Genomic DNA, 13769 nt, shown 5'->3' with positions numbered 1-13769 from the left:
CAAAATGAGCACGATGAACAAGCTCATTTTCTTTTTTCCTCAAGCTGCAGATTTGTAATGCCAGAAGGTGCTTTTGTATCAAAAGTATTTTTTTAAGCAGAAAGCCTTCTTTCTTCCCTGCTCTATTTTTCATTCTCCTTTTTTACTTTCCTTCACATAAATGTAAAGGAACCATGTGGCCTTGCTCTCTTTGTCATGAATTTTACAATTTGCAAGTTGCCATTCACAATTAATTTCTTCTCTTCTAGGAAAAATACTTTAGTCAGTCTGCACTGAGTGAATGAAATTCCTTCCTACTCTCCCAAGGGAACCATGCCTGTCTAGATTGGAGCTGGTAACTTGCATGATCCAGATTGCACCATCCAGTTTAGAAAACACGGTTATAAAACCTCCCTCTTTTACAACAATTATTGAACCTTACAACTGCTACAAGAATCTCCACTTTCTTTTGCAGTACAAAGGAAAACAGTGCACCTACCTCCATCTCTGAGAAGAATATAAGAATCTACGAAAACAGTAAGTAGAGAATGTCTCTTCTTTAATATCATACTCTTTGAAGTGGCAACAATATTTCTTTGCTCCTTTGTGAAAGTTATGATGTTGTCAACAAACTGACAAGTAGCTATTCAATGACATTTTTCAAATTCAATTATTATAAACAAAAGAACAAACCCATACTGTCATGCAGATTGTCCCAGATTTAGGGCTGACAACAAATATTTATTCCATTTTGGAATTATACTTCTTCTTTTCTCCTCAGATTAACTTTCATTTTTTTAGATTTGGGGTTTTTCCTCTCACCTTACATCACTTAAATCAGAAGTTACTGAGGAAGAATAGGGAGATATTTTTATTTTAAACACTTACAGGGAAGACTGCAGAGCAACAAGTGACTCAAAACACAAATGGAAAATGACTTTCACCATGTGTTTCAGGCTGCTGCAGAAGAAAGTATCAGCTGTCCAGGTGGAGGGCTCTGCTCTTTGTGTGGCCAGTGCATGGCAAAGAGCCCAGCACCCAGCAGAAAGCAGCCTCCAGCAGCCCCTGCTTGGCCACTGGTCACTGCTGCAGCAGGACTTCCTCCCCAGGAGCTGCCCTCTCTCCCTCTCCTTGGCTTTTATTGGGAAGCTTTTGTAAAGCACTTAGCCAACTAACTGTAATAATATGAGCTCACGTCTCTAGTATTTAAGGACTATTTTAGAAACACAGAATGCCAAGAACCTCCTATAGAACACACACACACTAAGCATTCAAAGGCTTCTTAGAAACTGGCCCACAGATTTTTTATCTTACCAAGTTCCTGACTGATCTATGATCCTTTCACACTCCTTTCCTCCTTCCTCTTTTCTTTATTTAAGGCAGAAAAAAAAAAAAAACACACGGCACACTTTAAGAGAAAAGGCAACTCAAAAAACTTGTTGCTGCATTTCGACACACAGCTTATTGACTTTTGCTATGAAAAGCCAAAGCTGAGGGAAATTTACATTTTTGTACTAAGCTCCAAAATTATCTGCAAATAATCAAATAGTTTACTTGGTACCTCTCCATTCAGCTTTCTATAAAATTTTATAAGCAACAGTTTAGTCTAGTTGCTTTTTTCTTGGAGGGGGAAAAAAAGGGTAATTTCCATGTAGGTTTTATTATCGCAATATAATTTTCTAAAACACTCATTCATGTCCATTCTCCTCACTTGGACAAATAGCACTTCACACAGAAGAGGAATTAGTAAAGCTTTTCCTCTTTTTCCTGCCAAGAAGAAGCACAGTTTTGTTGGTGTATTTAGGAAGGAAAAAACACAGGGTGGGGGTAGTGAATTTTCACTTACTAAGCAAACATTTGAAAGAGAAACACATCCTAAAGACTTTAAAACTTGTTTAACTCTAAACTTGTTTTATTCTTTAGAGTAGGAAAATTGAAACCATATCATATAGAAATAGAAAACACGTGTGCAAGTTTAATGGCCAAACAGGCCAAAAGGAAAAAATGCATGCTAAATAGAGCCAGGAGAGAATATGGTTTTCACACAAAAGTAACCCCCTATTCTACTATGGACCTCCATTGCAGGAATGGATTTCAGGATCCTCAGAACTCTTTTTCCTTCTTTTATTTTACATACCCAGCATCTCCAAAGTGTGCAGAAGAGCCATAGAACCCTACAGATGAAACCTGTGCTATGTAGAGTATATATTACGATATATTTTTTAACAGCCACAGAAAGAAAACCCCAGCTAATTGTAAAATAAATACCTCCTCTCCCATTGTGAAGCCAAGCTACCTTTCAGCAGCTTGAAGTGTCCAAGAAGAGTCCTGGAGTCCTGCCCCTGCCCTGCATGAGCTCAGCTCAGCGAGAGCAGGAGCCCAGCCCTGACACTGACTCACGGCCCCGCCATCCCCAGGAAACAAAAGTTCCACTTGTTTACTGCACAGGAAATCTGGACCTTTTCCTACCTCTGCTCACTCATAGCAAGAAGTTTCCTCTCCTTTCCAGCTTAGACTTTCCTGGCTTCTTGAGACCACCAGCTAAGAAAAGCAAGGATTTGAGTGATAATTTACAGAACTTTTGTGCACAGCCCAGGCGGTAAATTTTGCAAATAACTCTATGGGCAAATGAGCTTATGACAAATTCTGAATGTATTGGTCTTTCTGGTGGGGGGAAAAAAAGGTTGAAATTTCGTGTAACTTATGTCTTTGTTTTGTCTTTTGTTTTTAAAGAAAAATGCTCAAGAAACTGAAATATCTTCAACATGAAGCTCTGTTCCATTAAAATCTTATAAATTCTTAATGCTGTCTCCCTACAAACATTCAACTTTAAAATGTCTGAATAAGGTCAGGGGAGGGAAAGACACAGATGATTTGGAAGAAATTAAATATTTATATTTAAGCAAGCCATAAGATACTATACACTCTCATTTTCATTTGACTATTAAAAAATAATCCTCAACTAGGAAAAGTATAAAGAAAGAAAACATTTTAGAAAAATTCCACAAGCTAATAAAGCTAAACAGACAACAAAAGATGAAGTGAAATCTTCAGTTTGGTTTACATTCATCAACCTTTTTATTTACGTAAATTTCAAAGTGGTGTAAATAAATAAAAAGGCAGGTAATTTTTTTTTGGAAAATAATTATTTCTTCAGTTTTCAAAGGTAATGTGTTCTAAGAATATCAGAAGTTATTTCATTAGAATTTCTTTATAATCTTGTCAAAGTTATTAAATGTAACAACCCAGATGTATTAATTAAAAATCAGAAATACTATCCAACAAAATCCAAATGGAGCAAGAAAGAAAAATACATTTTACTGAGAAACATGAGGACAGTTTATAAAACTGTTTATCCCTAAAGCCTTGATTACAGTAATTTAGATATTTTCCTATCAATGTATATAAATTAATTTTGCTTAGGTAGATTTTATTGCTATTAATAAACATATCACACTGATTCAGGAACCGCTCCTCTTAAACTCATCAGACAGTAACTAAGCTAGCTTGCCTGTCAGTAGTTACCTTCTGAAGCATTTTCTCTGTACTGTTGAAACACGAGACAAAAGTTGCTAGAAATTCAGTTTACATGTCCCTCAAGTATCTCTGGAAGTCAGGAAATCAACCTTATATAAGCTATGTAAGCAAAGCATTTTGGGGTTTTTAACAATTCTTTTTTTAGAATGCCTGTTGGGGTAAAGGGCCTGGTAAAAGTACAACTGAAATTCAGAGATTTACAGTGACTTGCAAGCTAATGATCACCAGCTGGATCCAGAGCAACTTAAAACATATAGACTTTTATTGCCATCCTATTATGAAATAAAATTGCATTAGCTTAAACCTACACATCCTGTTTTTCTGACTGGAGCATCCCAAGATTTCCTAATCAAAACCATGGCTGAAATAACAGGAGTTTTCCTTCCCACAGAGCACTCCTCCAGGAGAAATCAATCTGGCAGAAACCCAGTGCTGCGCCCAGGAGGACAGATCAGACCTTCCACTTTGCTTTTAGGAACAACTTGTGGTACTATCAGTACTTCTTACACTACTCTGCTTCTATTTTAAGATTTTCTTCAAGCAGTTCGAGTCAGAAACAGTTGAAAATACTTTCATGCATATGTTTGGTGTCTTTCTTTCACACTGACAAATTTTTTCTGAATAAAGTCCAACTGTATACAAGTAAAAGTCTTGTGTCAAGGACAACTAACTTGCAATTTTTTTAGAGTCAAATAGCTGGTTTAATTAAAAAAAAAAGCCTAATAAAACATCACAGGCAGCACAAACCAGTGTGTGAGTAACATCCTCTGCCAAAAAGCAGTAGTGCAGGCTGATGTGTAAGCTGAACCATGTCATCAATACCTGGACAACTCTGTTCAGACAGCTTGAACATTTCAGAAACCAAACTGACAGAACATGAAAGCACAGATGGGATAGCATGGAAGGGAAGGAAGCATAGAGGAGATCAGGAGTCATTCTTCACTCACATTGCACAGTTCAGTGACTCAGCAGAGTCACTGCCAGCTGAAGTTATTGAATTTATACCTCTCTTTAAACCTAATTTTGCATTTCCCATTTTATTCCCTTAGTGCTAGGTCCTGCTTTGAGTCTGCCTCCCCAAAATAGGCTAAGCTGCTTTTCAACTCTCCCCTGTCAATCTTAATTCCCCTACCCCTCCTTCTTATTCCTCCAGAATAGGGTAGTAAATCTTCTAAAGTATTTATTTATAATGTCTACACTGCCTCATGAACATCAGCCATCATTTGCAAACCTGTAGTATTTTTTCACATAATGAAAGAAACACATAAATCCTGTTTCCACAGTGAACTCAAGGAACGGGAAGTTACACCAGCAAAGGAGAGAGACCCTGCTGCAGGCAGCCCTGCTCTCATGACAGCTGCAGAAGAGGTCCGGGTCCTTCTTCCCCTGCAGCTTTCCTCACAAGATGGCACTAGAATAGATGGTTAGGACAGGGATGCCAGACTGTAGCAGACAGAAACTTCAAAGCAGAACATGAATGTAGCTTGAACAGATGAGTGCCTCCTCTGTTCCTACACGGAATTCAACAAACTGCTGATGCTTGCCACGTCTGCTGCTGCCACTGCTGATGGCTGTCTCTGAAGAAAGGAATGCCAGAAACCTGTGCTTTCAAGTGCAAAGTGCTGCACACACACTTGGTGCTCCCACTGTGTGCTCTCTGCCTCAGCAGGTGTTTTTAATAGTGTTGCTAGTCAGTACCAGGTGGTTTAGCTTGCATCCATTTTTCATCTCAGGATTTTGAACACTGACTCCAACATTTCTATTAGGGGAGCAAGCACTTCCAAAGGCCTGGGAGAGGCAAAGCAAGCAGCAGCAAGCCATGAGCTGCAGACACATGTAGCACACGCAGCCAGGGCTGGCCATGCACCACAGGTGCCGCTGGGCAGGGCTGGCAGAGCTCAGGCACATCCTCAGCTGGCTTAGAAACACAGGAGGAGCCTCCAACTTGTGTCTCTCAAAGATTTCTTTTCAAATGACAACTGAAAATTAAGGGGTAAAAATGTTTTCTGCAAGCAGGCAGGCAGGAACTGACAGAACAGGTGCGCAAAGACAGACTCTCAGCACAGTTTCTGGGTTCCCAGCTTGCCAGCTCGAAATAGAAACTCAGCCCTTGCAGGCATTCAGTCTCAGAGTTTACAATTTTTTATCTTATTACAAAGGACAGGTAGACTTAATAATTGACAAGAGCTTCTAGCCCCTCTAGCCCTTGTGTCTGCTACCATTAGTTCTTCTCCATTTCTCCTATCCAAGGCATAGTGAATATATAAAAAAAGAAAAATTTCTGTATGAATTCAGTGCTTTGCAGTAAGGATCTCTAAACACCAGTTAACTAGCTCTTACAAGTTGCTGACTCTAGAGCCATGATAGCCTCCCCCTTTATATTAAATCATTACAGTGTCTGCAATACTCCCTGGGTTGATGGCTGAGTATGTAATTTACAATAAGTTGTGGTAAACAGTACTGTGATCTCATCAAAGGATGTTCATGAAATCTAGCTCTAATCAAATCCACCACTGCTAGCCAAAAATGAAAGTTTTGCCTGAAGAAAGTTACAAATACATCTTAAGTGGGAAATGTAAAAAGTACTCCTGATAGTCTCTTCTGAAGTAAGGACAGTTTTCAGAAAGATAAAAACAGCATTTTAAGACCTTTTATTTTATATTCACCTATCATGGTCTTTAGCATTTCCAAGCTGAATCCTCATCTCACAAATCAACCCAATACAGTTAACTCAGACTAAGGAATGCATTGGTTGAATTAATTTTCCTGTACTTGTAGAGGTTTATTCTTAGATACAGGAGAGGAAAAAATGATAGCTTGTTAGAACAACGGAAGCACATACAGATCATACTGGAAGTCCAACCTAGCAACAGAAGCTTTAGATAAGCGACTACAAAATGAAAAAGGAAAAAGAGAAGTAAGCAGAAGCACCTGTTTAAATGTGTTGAAGCTGCAGAGCAGAGGTGAAACATGTGAGACAGGCACTTCTATTTGACCATAAATATTGTGCTGCTTCAAGAGTGTTACCCTGAATTTTGTCAGGACACACAACCTGTCTGTATACATACTGTATTTCTCCTAAAAACTCATCTCTTGGTGAGTCTTGACTATGACTGCACGTGACCATGACTTCAGTCACGTGCAGCATTGTAAAACAGTTCACTTACATCTATCAGTAATGGAAATTTGTCAGAGCCAAGCCTCAGTAATCTGACTCTGCTGATACACTGCCAGTGGTCGACTCGTCAGCACCAACAGGCAATGAAATGGACTACAAAGCATAAGTATTTGATTCTTCTATTTTTCTAAAAGCTCTGATAGCACTGTGCAAACAAATCTCCCACAACTGCATCATTAATTTCCCTAGGATAATCTGCCTCTGTGATTTTAGAACAAATAACAACTAAGGAATGATTTCTGCACACCAATAAAACCAGTGGGGTTTCACACAATTCCTCAGTTTTGCTTTTTATTGAGAGTTTATTGATCACCTTAAAAAGCAAGGATGATTATATCCCACATTGTTGCCATTGAGCAAACACTTGAAGCACATTAAACTGCCTGGTGATTTACAGGAGACCCTAATGGCATCTGCTTCTGCTCAGATGGCAGCAAACCTTTCTGCCTTCATGTTCCTGCCAATATTTGTGTAAAAGACTTTTTAACACCCCAGTAATTCTGTGTGAAATATGATCTAAGCTTATGATTCATAAAATTGAAAACATATTAGAACACAAAGTGATAACAACAACAAAATAAGACCCTGCTGATTCTTCTTTAGATAACACTGACATTTTACATGAGAAATATCACATTATAAATAATCCCCCATTATAAAATCCTCACAGTAGCTCACTGACACTTTTCAAAAAATAACAGTTGTTAGGGAATATTTTAAATCAAAAAAGTTAAAATTATCATTACATCAATAATGTTTCATCAATAACTGTATCAAGAAGAAGCAACAGAAAGTTTTAGTGTCTCCAAACTTCAGAAAGCTTTAAAAAAATTTAAAAAGGGGCAATAGAGGAAAGCATTTTTGGTCCTTTTTCAGAAGTTTACAAGTTATTGAAAAACTAAGGCTACTTGTAAATGATAAATACGCATAACAAGGCAAAGATCCCTTTAAAAACTACATTGCTTGAGAAAAATATGGACCTATTTGGAACTCTTCATGCATTGCTACACCTTGAACCAGTACACAGGGCTATCAAGCTAAATTGGACCTTGCTAGTGATGGCCAACTTAATGCAGGATTCTCTTACACTCAACATTAAATGGTAAAGAACATGGCAATGACAAGGGAGAAATTTCTTGCAGCGGGGGAAAAAAGTGTTTAGGGATGTAAATGGTCTGCAGTCCTAACAGATGTCTGTCACTGACTCATGTTTTGGTGCTGCTAGCAGGCAAAGACCACGGTGCTGAAGCCTTTGAATGGCACCTCTCAAAGGCTGACCTAATCCTACACAGGAAAAAAGCATCAACAGGAAAGAAGTGTTGCCTTTAGTTATCTACACATTTCAAACACTAATGATGGATTGTGTTTACAAAATGAAGCCATTATTTTCTACTAACCATGCCAATTTTAGGGGAACCTTAAGACATAGGAAGGAAGGTCTGTGTTATAAGTTTCCTGAAAATTGTATATCCCATTTTTGGCTGGGTAAAAAACCTATTATTGTTTGTGCAAAACAAAGGTAAGACTTCACATAATTATAAAGTGGAGTAAGATTTTCCTTCAAGGAATGAAGGCCACTTCATGAGGACTTTTCAAAGACTTCAAATGAAAAGAAATGCTTCTGCAAAACCCCACATGTGAGTTAGGAAGTCCACCCAGAAACAGAAGGCAAGCAGGCTTTGAAGAAGTCAGCAATGGTCAAGCAGTAATACAGTCCAGGTTTTTCCTTTATTTAGATTATTCCAGCTCTTCCCTACCCATTTTATACTAAATGAAAAATGGCCCCCTGCAAAATATTAACCAAATATCCCTCAGCATAATTTAGTTGAGAAGTTTCCATCTCTCTCTGCAGGACCTCCTCTTCTCCTGTACTACTGTAACTCAGGGTGCATGTGGGAGTAGGTGCTGTGCTACAAATCAGATCACTGAAATGATCTAGGTTGAAAAAAAAAATCCTGTAGGCCAAAAAAGGTAATTGCTGTAGTGCCTGTTTCTACAGACAAGTGGACAAGCATGAATCAAAAGGTGAGAAGTTGCCACACCAGGTATCAAGAGCCCAGGAGCTTCCTAAAATCACCATTGGGGGCACAGAAAAAGCATCATGTAACTATGCAGAACTTGAGGCTGTGGAAGCCTCCTAACACTTCTCAACACATCAGGAAATGATGGGTGAGTGTGTTTTAGTGAACAAATCTGTTCACTTAAAGGAAGGATTTCACAGTTTTTTTTTTTCTTAGTCGTGACTTCATTGGAAGTCATGCAATTCTTTTTTGTTTCCCTAAAGAACATATTTGAGAGCGATGAATTTTTAATTTTATTTTTTAAAATTTTATCATGCAGCTAATCTCACAGGAATCCATTTTCTGGTCTGAGGCAAAAATAAAAAAAGCAGAACTTTGTCTACAGAAAGATTAGGAAATAATGACCATAAAGCTTCAAGTTTTGAGCAGTGACAGAACTTAAAACTTTAAGATGAAAACTTATTTGAACCAACACCAAGAGACAATGAAGAAAGGATACATACCTTATCTACTGGGAGGAAATCATTTTCAACTTCTATTGACCTTGGTCGTAGCTTTATGGGTTTGTCTTTGAAGATGTCTCCAAAGCCAACACCTTTGACCTTTTTGGGTTGGATTGTCGTGCCTCCATTGGCTCCTTCTGATTTTGTACTGCAAGAGTCACCGCCATCACTCTCAGAGCCTGTAGCATCTTTTAGGCCTGTGAAAAGGACGGATGAAAGGTGTGAAACTCACTATTTTCAGATCAGATTGTGACTGGAAAATGATCCCTCCCACTATCCTCTCGAGGGAAAAAAAACACAAGAAACTGGTAGAGAAGATGCTCTCTATGCCATGCACTCATTTTGACTTGGAAAAATGACTTTATTTCATCACATGGGTGTACTGGTTAGAAATTACACCAATCCACAAATTCACAAAACATGCATACTCCAGCATCAAAACTTCACAAATTAGGATAGTGATTTCTTGAGTAGCAAGAAAATCCTTATTCCTCAGGCAAAACCTCTTTGGAAGAGACCTTAATAAAAGAAAGAGTTAAATTCAGCGGTAAAGCACCTATTGTATAAAGCCACGTAAAGCTAACAAGCAGTCAGATCAGGCATGCTGTACCTTAAATCTGTGTGACTCAAGCCAATTACGCAATTAGTATCTAAAGCTACATTCCCTAACTGGGAAATATAAAGCTGAAAGCTGTTCAAACAAATTTGCAATCAAATAAGCTGCATAATATGTTCCCTGCTGAAAATTAAACCTCTCTGCAGCATAGACAGCCTCATAAGATAAGCACCCATGCACACTCTCCTCTAGGAATATAACAGATCAAAACTGACATTCTGATTTGCATTACTTCTTTCAGTGAATAGGAAAATTTATCTGTATTTATCTGAAAATATCTGCTGCTCGAATAGCAGAGGCCACAGATGCAATAAGGTGATGTTTCAGCCACTATACGGAAGCGTTCATCAACTCAAACAGCCACGGGCAGCAAAAGTGACCCACTGAAGTTTCCTCCCCCAGACCACTTAAATCTGCCTCCCTACATGAACTGCTTCCAGGAAAACCACAACAACTGCTGCTACTACAGCACTAATTCTACCTAACAAGAAGCTCAAATCCTCACATTTTCCTAACAAGCACACATGTCACAGACATGGATCTTACAAGTCAAAGAAAGAAGAATTTCAAATAAGCTTTTCTTCTTAATTACTTTTATATCAAGGTCAACAAAGAGATTGCAATTGATTTTTCTCGTAAAAGGCTGACAGTACAGATGAACCACAGAAACCAGTGCAAGTCCTAAGGCCTCCAGGTACATCTTCATGATCCAGGACATGAGAGCCTCATCTGTTAAAAGGGTTTCAAACCAGGGTGCTGCTAGGAAATGAAATCAGGAATTACATGTCAGATCAGGACTTTTAGCCAAAAACAGGAAAGCCATGATATGCTGCCCTGAGATTTTGTGTATCTTTAACATGAAATGAGTGTAAAAGCAGAATTAGAGAAAGTTCCCAATTAGAAACAAACAGAAAGACTACAGACTAAACAAAATACTTTAGCCCTCTAGCCTCCTGAGTGGCTGCTCCTCTGCTGTTGAACATCAGCAACATTTCTATTTCATCAGATATTCAATTCAATTCAAATAACACTGAACAAGTTATTTTTTTCCATAAGCCGTGCAGGATTGCAATTTAAATTAATATTAAATAATTATATTACAATACTTGATAATTATTATATTTATTGTTAATAATAAAGTATTACAACACTTTAATCAATACATAATTAAATATGCAAAAGCTTTGATTTCTTTATGTTTTATTTTTCTATGGTGGGCATGGGAGAAAACCTCAAATCTGTTTAATTATCATATTTATTATGGCAGTTAGAATGGCAGCATGCCTACCATCAGTAAAGTAAATCCTGTGCACTACTTTTCTTCCAGACCTCAGGAAATCAGTAACCAAGGAATTTAAGCATTGACTGCAATGCTGATTGGTGCTCTGGAGGGCAGGAGAGGAGTGGTTATCTGTAGCACAGCCACTGCACAGTGTTTCCAGCAGAGGCACTCAGAGATGCAAGGGTAAATTAAGCCAGACAGGTATAAATCTCCTTGGGCAGTGTGGCTAAGTCACTGTCCCTTTCTTGTTCCCTCCCATTGCTCTGACTTGGGCAGTAACTGAGGAAGCTGTAAGTTCTACCAGATAGACCTTCTCCAGCTTTGCTAATGATCAATCACTGGGGCCCTGGCTGAGATAGAAGCTAGAACCAACTTTATTTACCACTTCTAACCGCAAAGATGATGGTCAGCAATTTACTATAGTGAGTATAAAACTTCCACAACTCAAAAAACTCAAACAAATTGCAGTGATTGTCATCTTTTAGCTGAACAAATTATCTTGATATGGAAAATTACCCTCTGGCAAAGGTTTCTACTGTCATTCTCTCCAAAATCTCAAACTATTCTGTAATGGAGAGAAGAAGCAGTGAAGACACCTCCCTCCAGAAGTAACTGATAAGAATCCATGACTGCTCTTAGCCACTCCCTGAAATGAACAGAAAATCTATTTTTAAAATAGGTTATTAAAATAGGTTCTCTGCATCCCTAATTGTGGAAGAAGAAGATCTGGACTTTGGTCAGTGGATGGAATTAAAATATGGAAGTAATTGTGAGAATTACTCAACAGGTCTCACATGCACTTCAGATCTTTGAAGTTTACATGAAAGAAAGATCAGAGACCTCAAGGAGATCTAATAAGAATAAACCTTTTGTTTCTTTCTGGGTCATCACTTGTTTTTCATTACAGCATTTTCAGCTTGTATGACCATTCTTCTGTGATGAGGCACCACACTTTGTATCAGAAGCCTCACCTCAGGCTCACAACAGATTTCCCAAGCATCACCCATCTGTGCTTGATGATAATCCAAGAGTTGTTTGTTCTCTACTACCACAGAGCTGTCTCAGTATACAGTCCTCAAAATGAAACAACATAGGAAATAACAGCATTGCTTCTTGTCCCTCCTTTATTTTTTTTTTAATGAGGACAGAATGAAGTGTGGCCTGTCCAAACTAAATTGCATTTGGGTGATCAGAAACAAAGCTCCTTCAAAGTTAAAAAGAGTTCTTCCAGATCAAATGGGAAATGATCTAATTTAATTATTTTTGACTGACCCAAACTGATGAGTTCTCTGTACTTAGCTAAATAAATCATTAAGAATAAAAGCCCTGCTTGTGCTCTTACCACAACATGACTGGGGTCTAGAGACAAAGGGGATAAAAGAGAAGAACTTTATGCAGTGGAAACTGTAGAACAAATCAGATAAATTGAGGATCTGCAGTAATATTTAGAAAGAATAATGCATTGCTTGAGTACAGAACAGTCCTGCAGAAAATAGTCTAATAGTCTAATAGTCTTTAATAGCTCTTACTATTAAAGGCATGCTGAGGAGACTCTCTCTTACTTTCCTGTCCGGGTACATGAGATACACTCTTCTGATTTGGACAGATAAAGAACTTGGAAGCAAGGATTTGCAACACTATGCCCATCCTTGCCTGATAAATTCTCTCCTCACTTATGTTTTCATTGGGTTGTTCCTTGATACATATGTATGTGTGTGTATGTGATACATATGTGTGTGTGTATATATATGTATCAGTATATATCTATCAGCAATTCTCTTGGTGCACCTGCAACCTGGCTCAGGTGATCTTTTCTCTTAAAACCAGAAAAATGCTCCTTTTCATGGAATTTTTTGCCACTATGCAAATAGTTGGCTGGATAGTTTCTCCAAAAGACAAATGTAGCCCATGGACACAGCTGGGATCTAGGCAGGAACCCGAGTGACACAGACTGTCAGATTATGAATTTTAAGTACGAATTTTTCTTCATGAAGAGCTACAGCTATCAGGGAGGTTAGGCTGCTAAATGAACATTAAAAGCTGGAGACAATTTCAGTGGTCATAGTCCCCCTCTCTGCTGACCATCACACCCACGCAGCCTGAGACAGCTGTGCTCTACCACAGCGATGAGCACAAGGGTGAGGCCAGCAGCTCAGCAAACTGCTCTCCTCAGAAACACTGAGAACATCTTGCTCTTCTTGTAAGCCCATTAAATACTTCAAACAAAGCCAGTATAGGATAAAAGCTACATTAGTCAGGCCTCTCACTATTTTTTGCTACTTTTTTTTTTAACAGCACAACTTCTCTAGAATCTGTCAGCTCTCTGTCAGCATTTGGAGATCTGACAAGTTAAGAACATAACATTAATAAGGTGCTCACTAACATGCTTACTATCACATCAGTCTTAATAGCAGGAAAGTTTTTCAGAACTTTAATATTTCTCAGGACATATTTCTCAAGTCTTTTGTAGTGTCACTTCAAATTTCTGGCTCTATAAGCAAAACTGCTATTCTTTTACCTAGATTTATTGTTGCTGAATCTTCTGTAGGACCACAAGGTAGAGCTGAAATCTAAGCACTGGTTGCATTTTTCTAGTAAGTTCCTCAAAGTCTGAACAAGGGCACCATCACCAGCAAGAACTCAAAATTCCCAG

The 13769-nt window shown here is 38.3% G+C and overlaps 1 protein-coding gene across 9 annotated transcripts in view; it reads right to left on the bottom strand.

Moving 5' to 3' along the window:
- SH3KBP1 (SH3 domain containing kinase binding protein 1) overlaps window positions 1-13769 on the bottom strand; it is a 211899-nt gene that overhangs the window by 73506 nt on the left and 124624 nt on the right. For 8 of the 9 annotated variants that reach the window (XR_010995877.1, XM_068179919.1, XM_068179921.1 and 5 more), the window contains one exon: window positions 9219-9415. Coding sequence is in view for 8 of the 9 variants with exons in the window: in XM_068179919.1 (XP_068036020.1) it covers window positions 9219-9415 (197 nt within the window). In the remaining variant the exon portion in view is untranslated. Of the gene's footprint in view, window positions 1-2247; window positions 2275-9218; window positions 9416-13769 lie in introns of those variants that run through there. The other variant, XM_068179926.1, reaches the window with a different exon arrangement.

Source organism: Anomalospiza imberbis, chromosome 2 (genome assembly GCF_031753505.1).
Source record: "Anomalospiza imberbis isolate Cuckoo-Finch-1a 21T00152 chromosome 2, ASM3175350v1, whole genome shotgun sequence".
Classification (NCBI taxonomy): domain Eukaryota; kingdom Metazoa; phylum Chordata; class Aves; order Passeriformes; family Viduidae; genus Anomalospiza; species Anomalospiza imberbis.
Note: the sequence above shows the minus strand (reverse complement) of the source record. Positions and strands in the feature narration are given on the sequence as shown.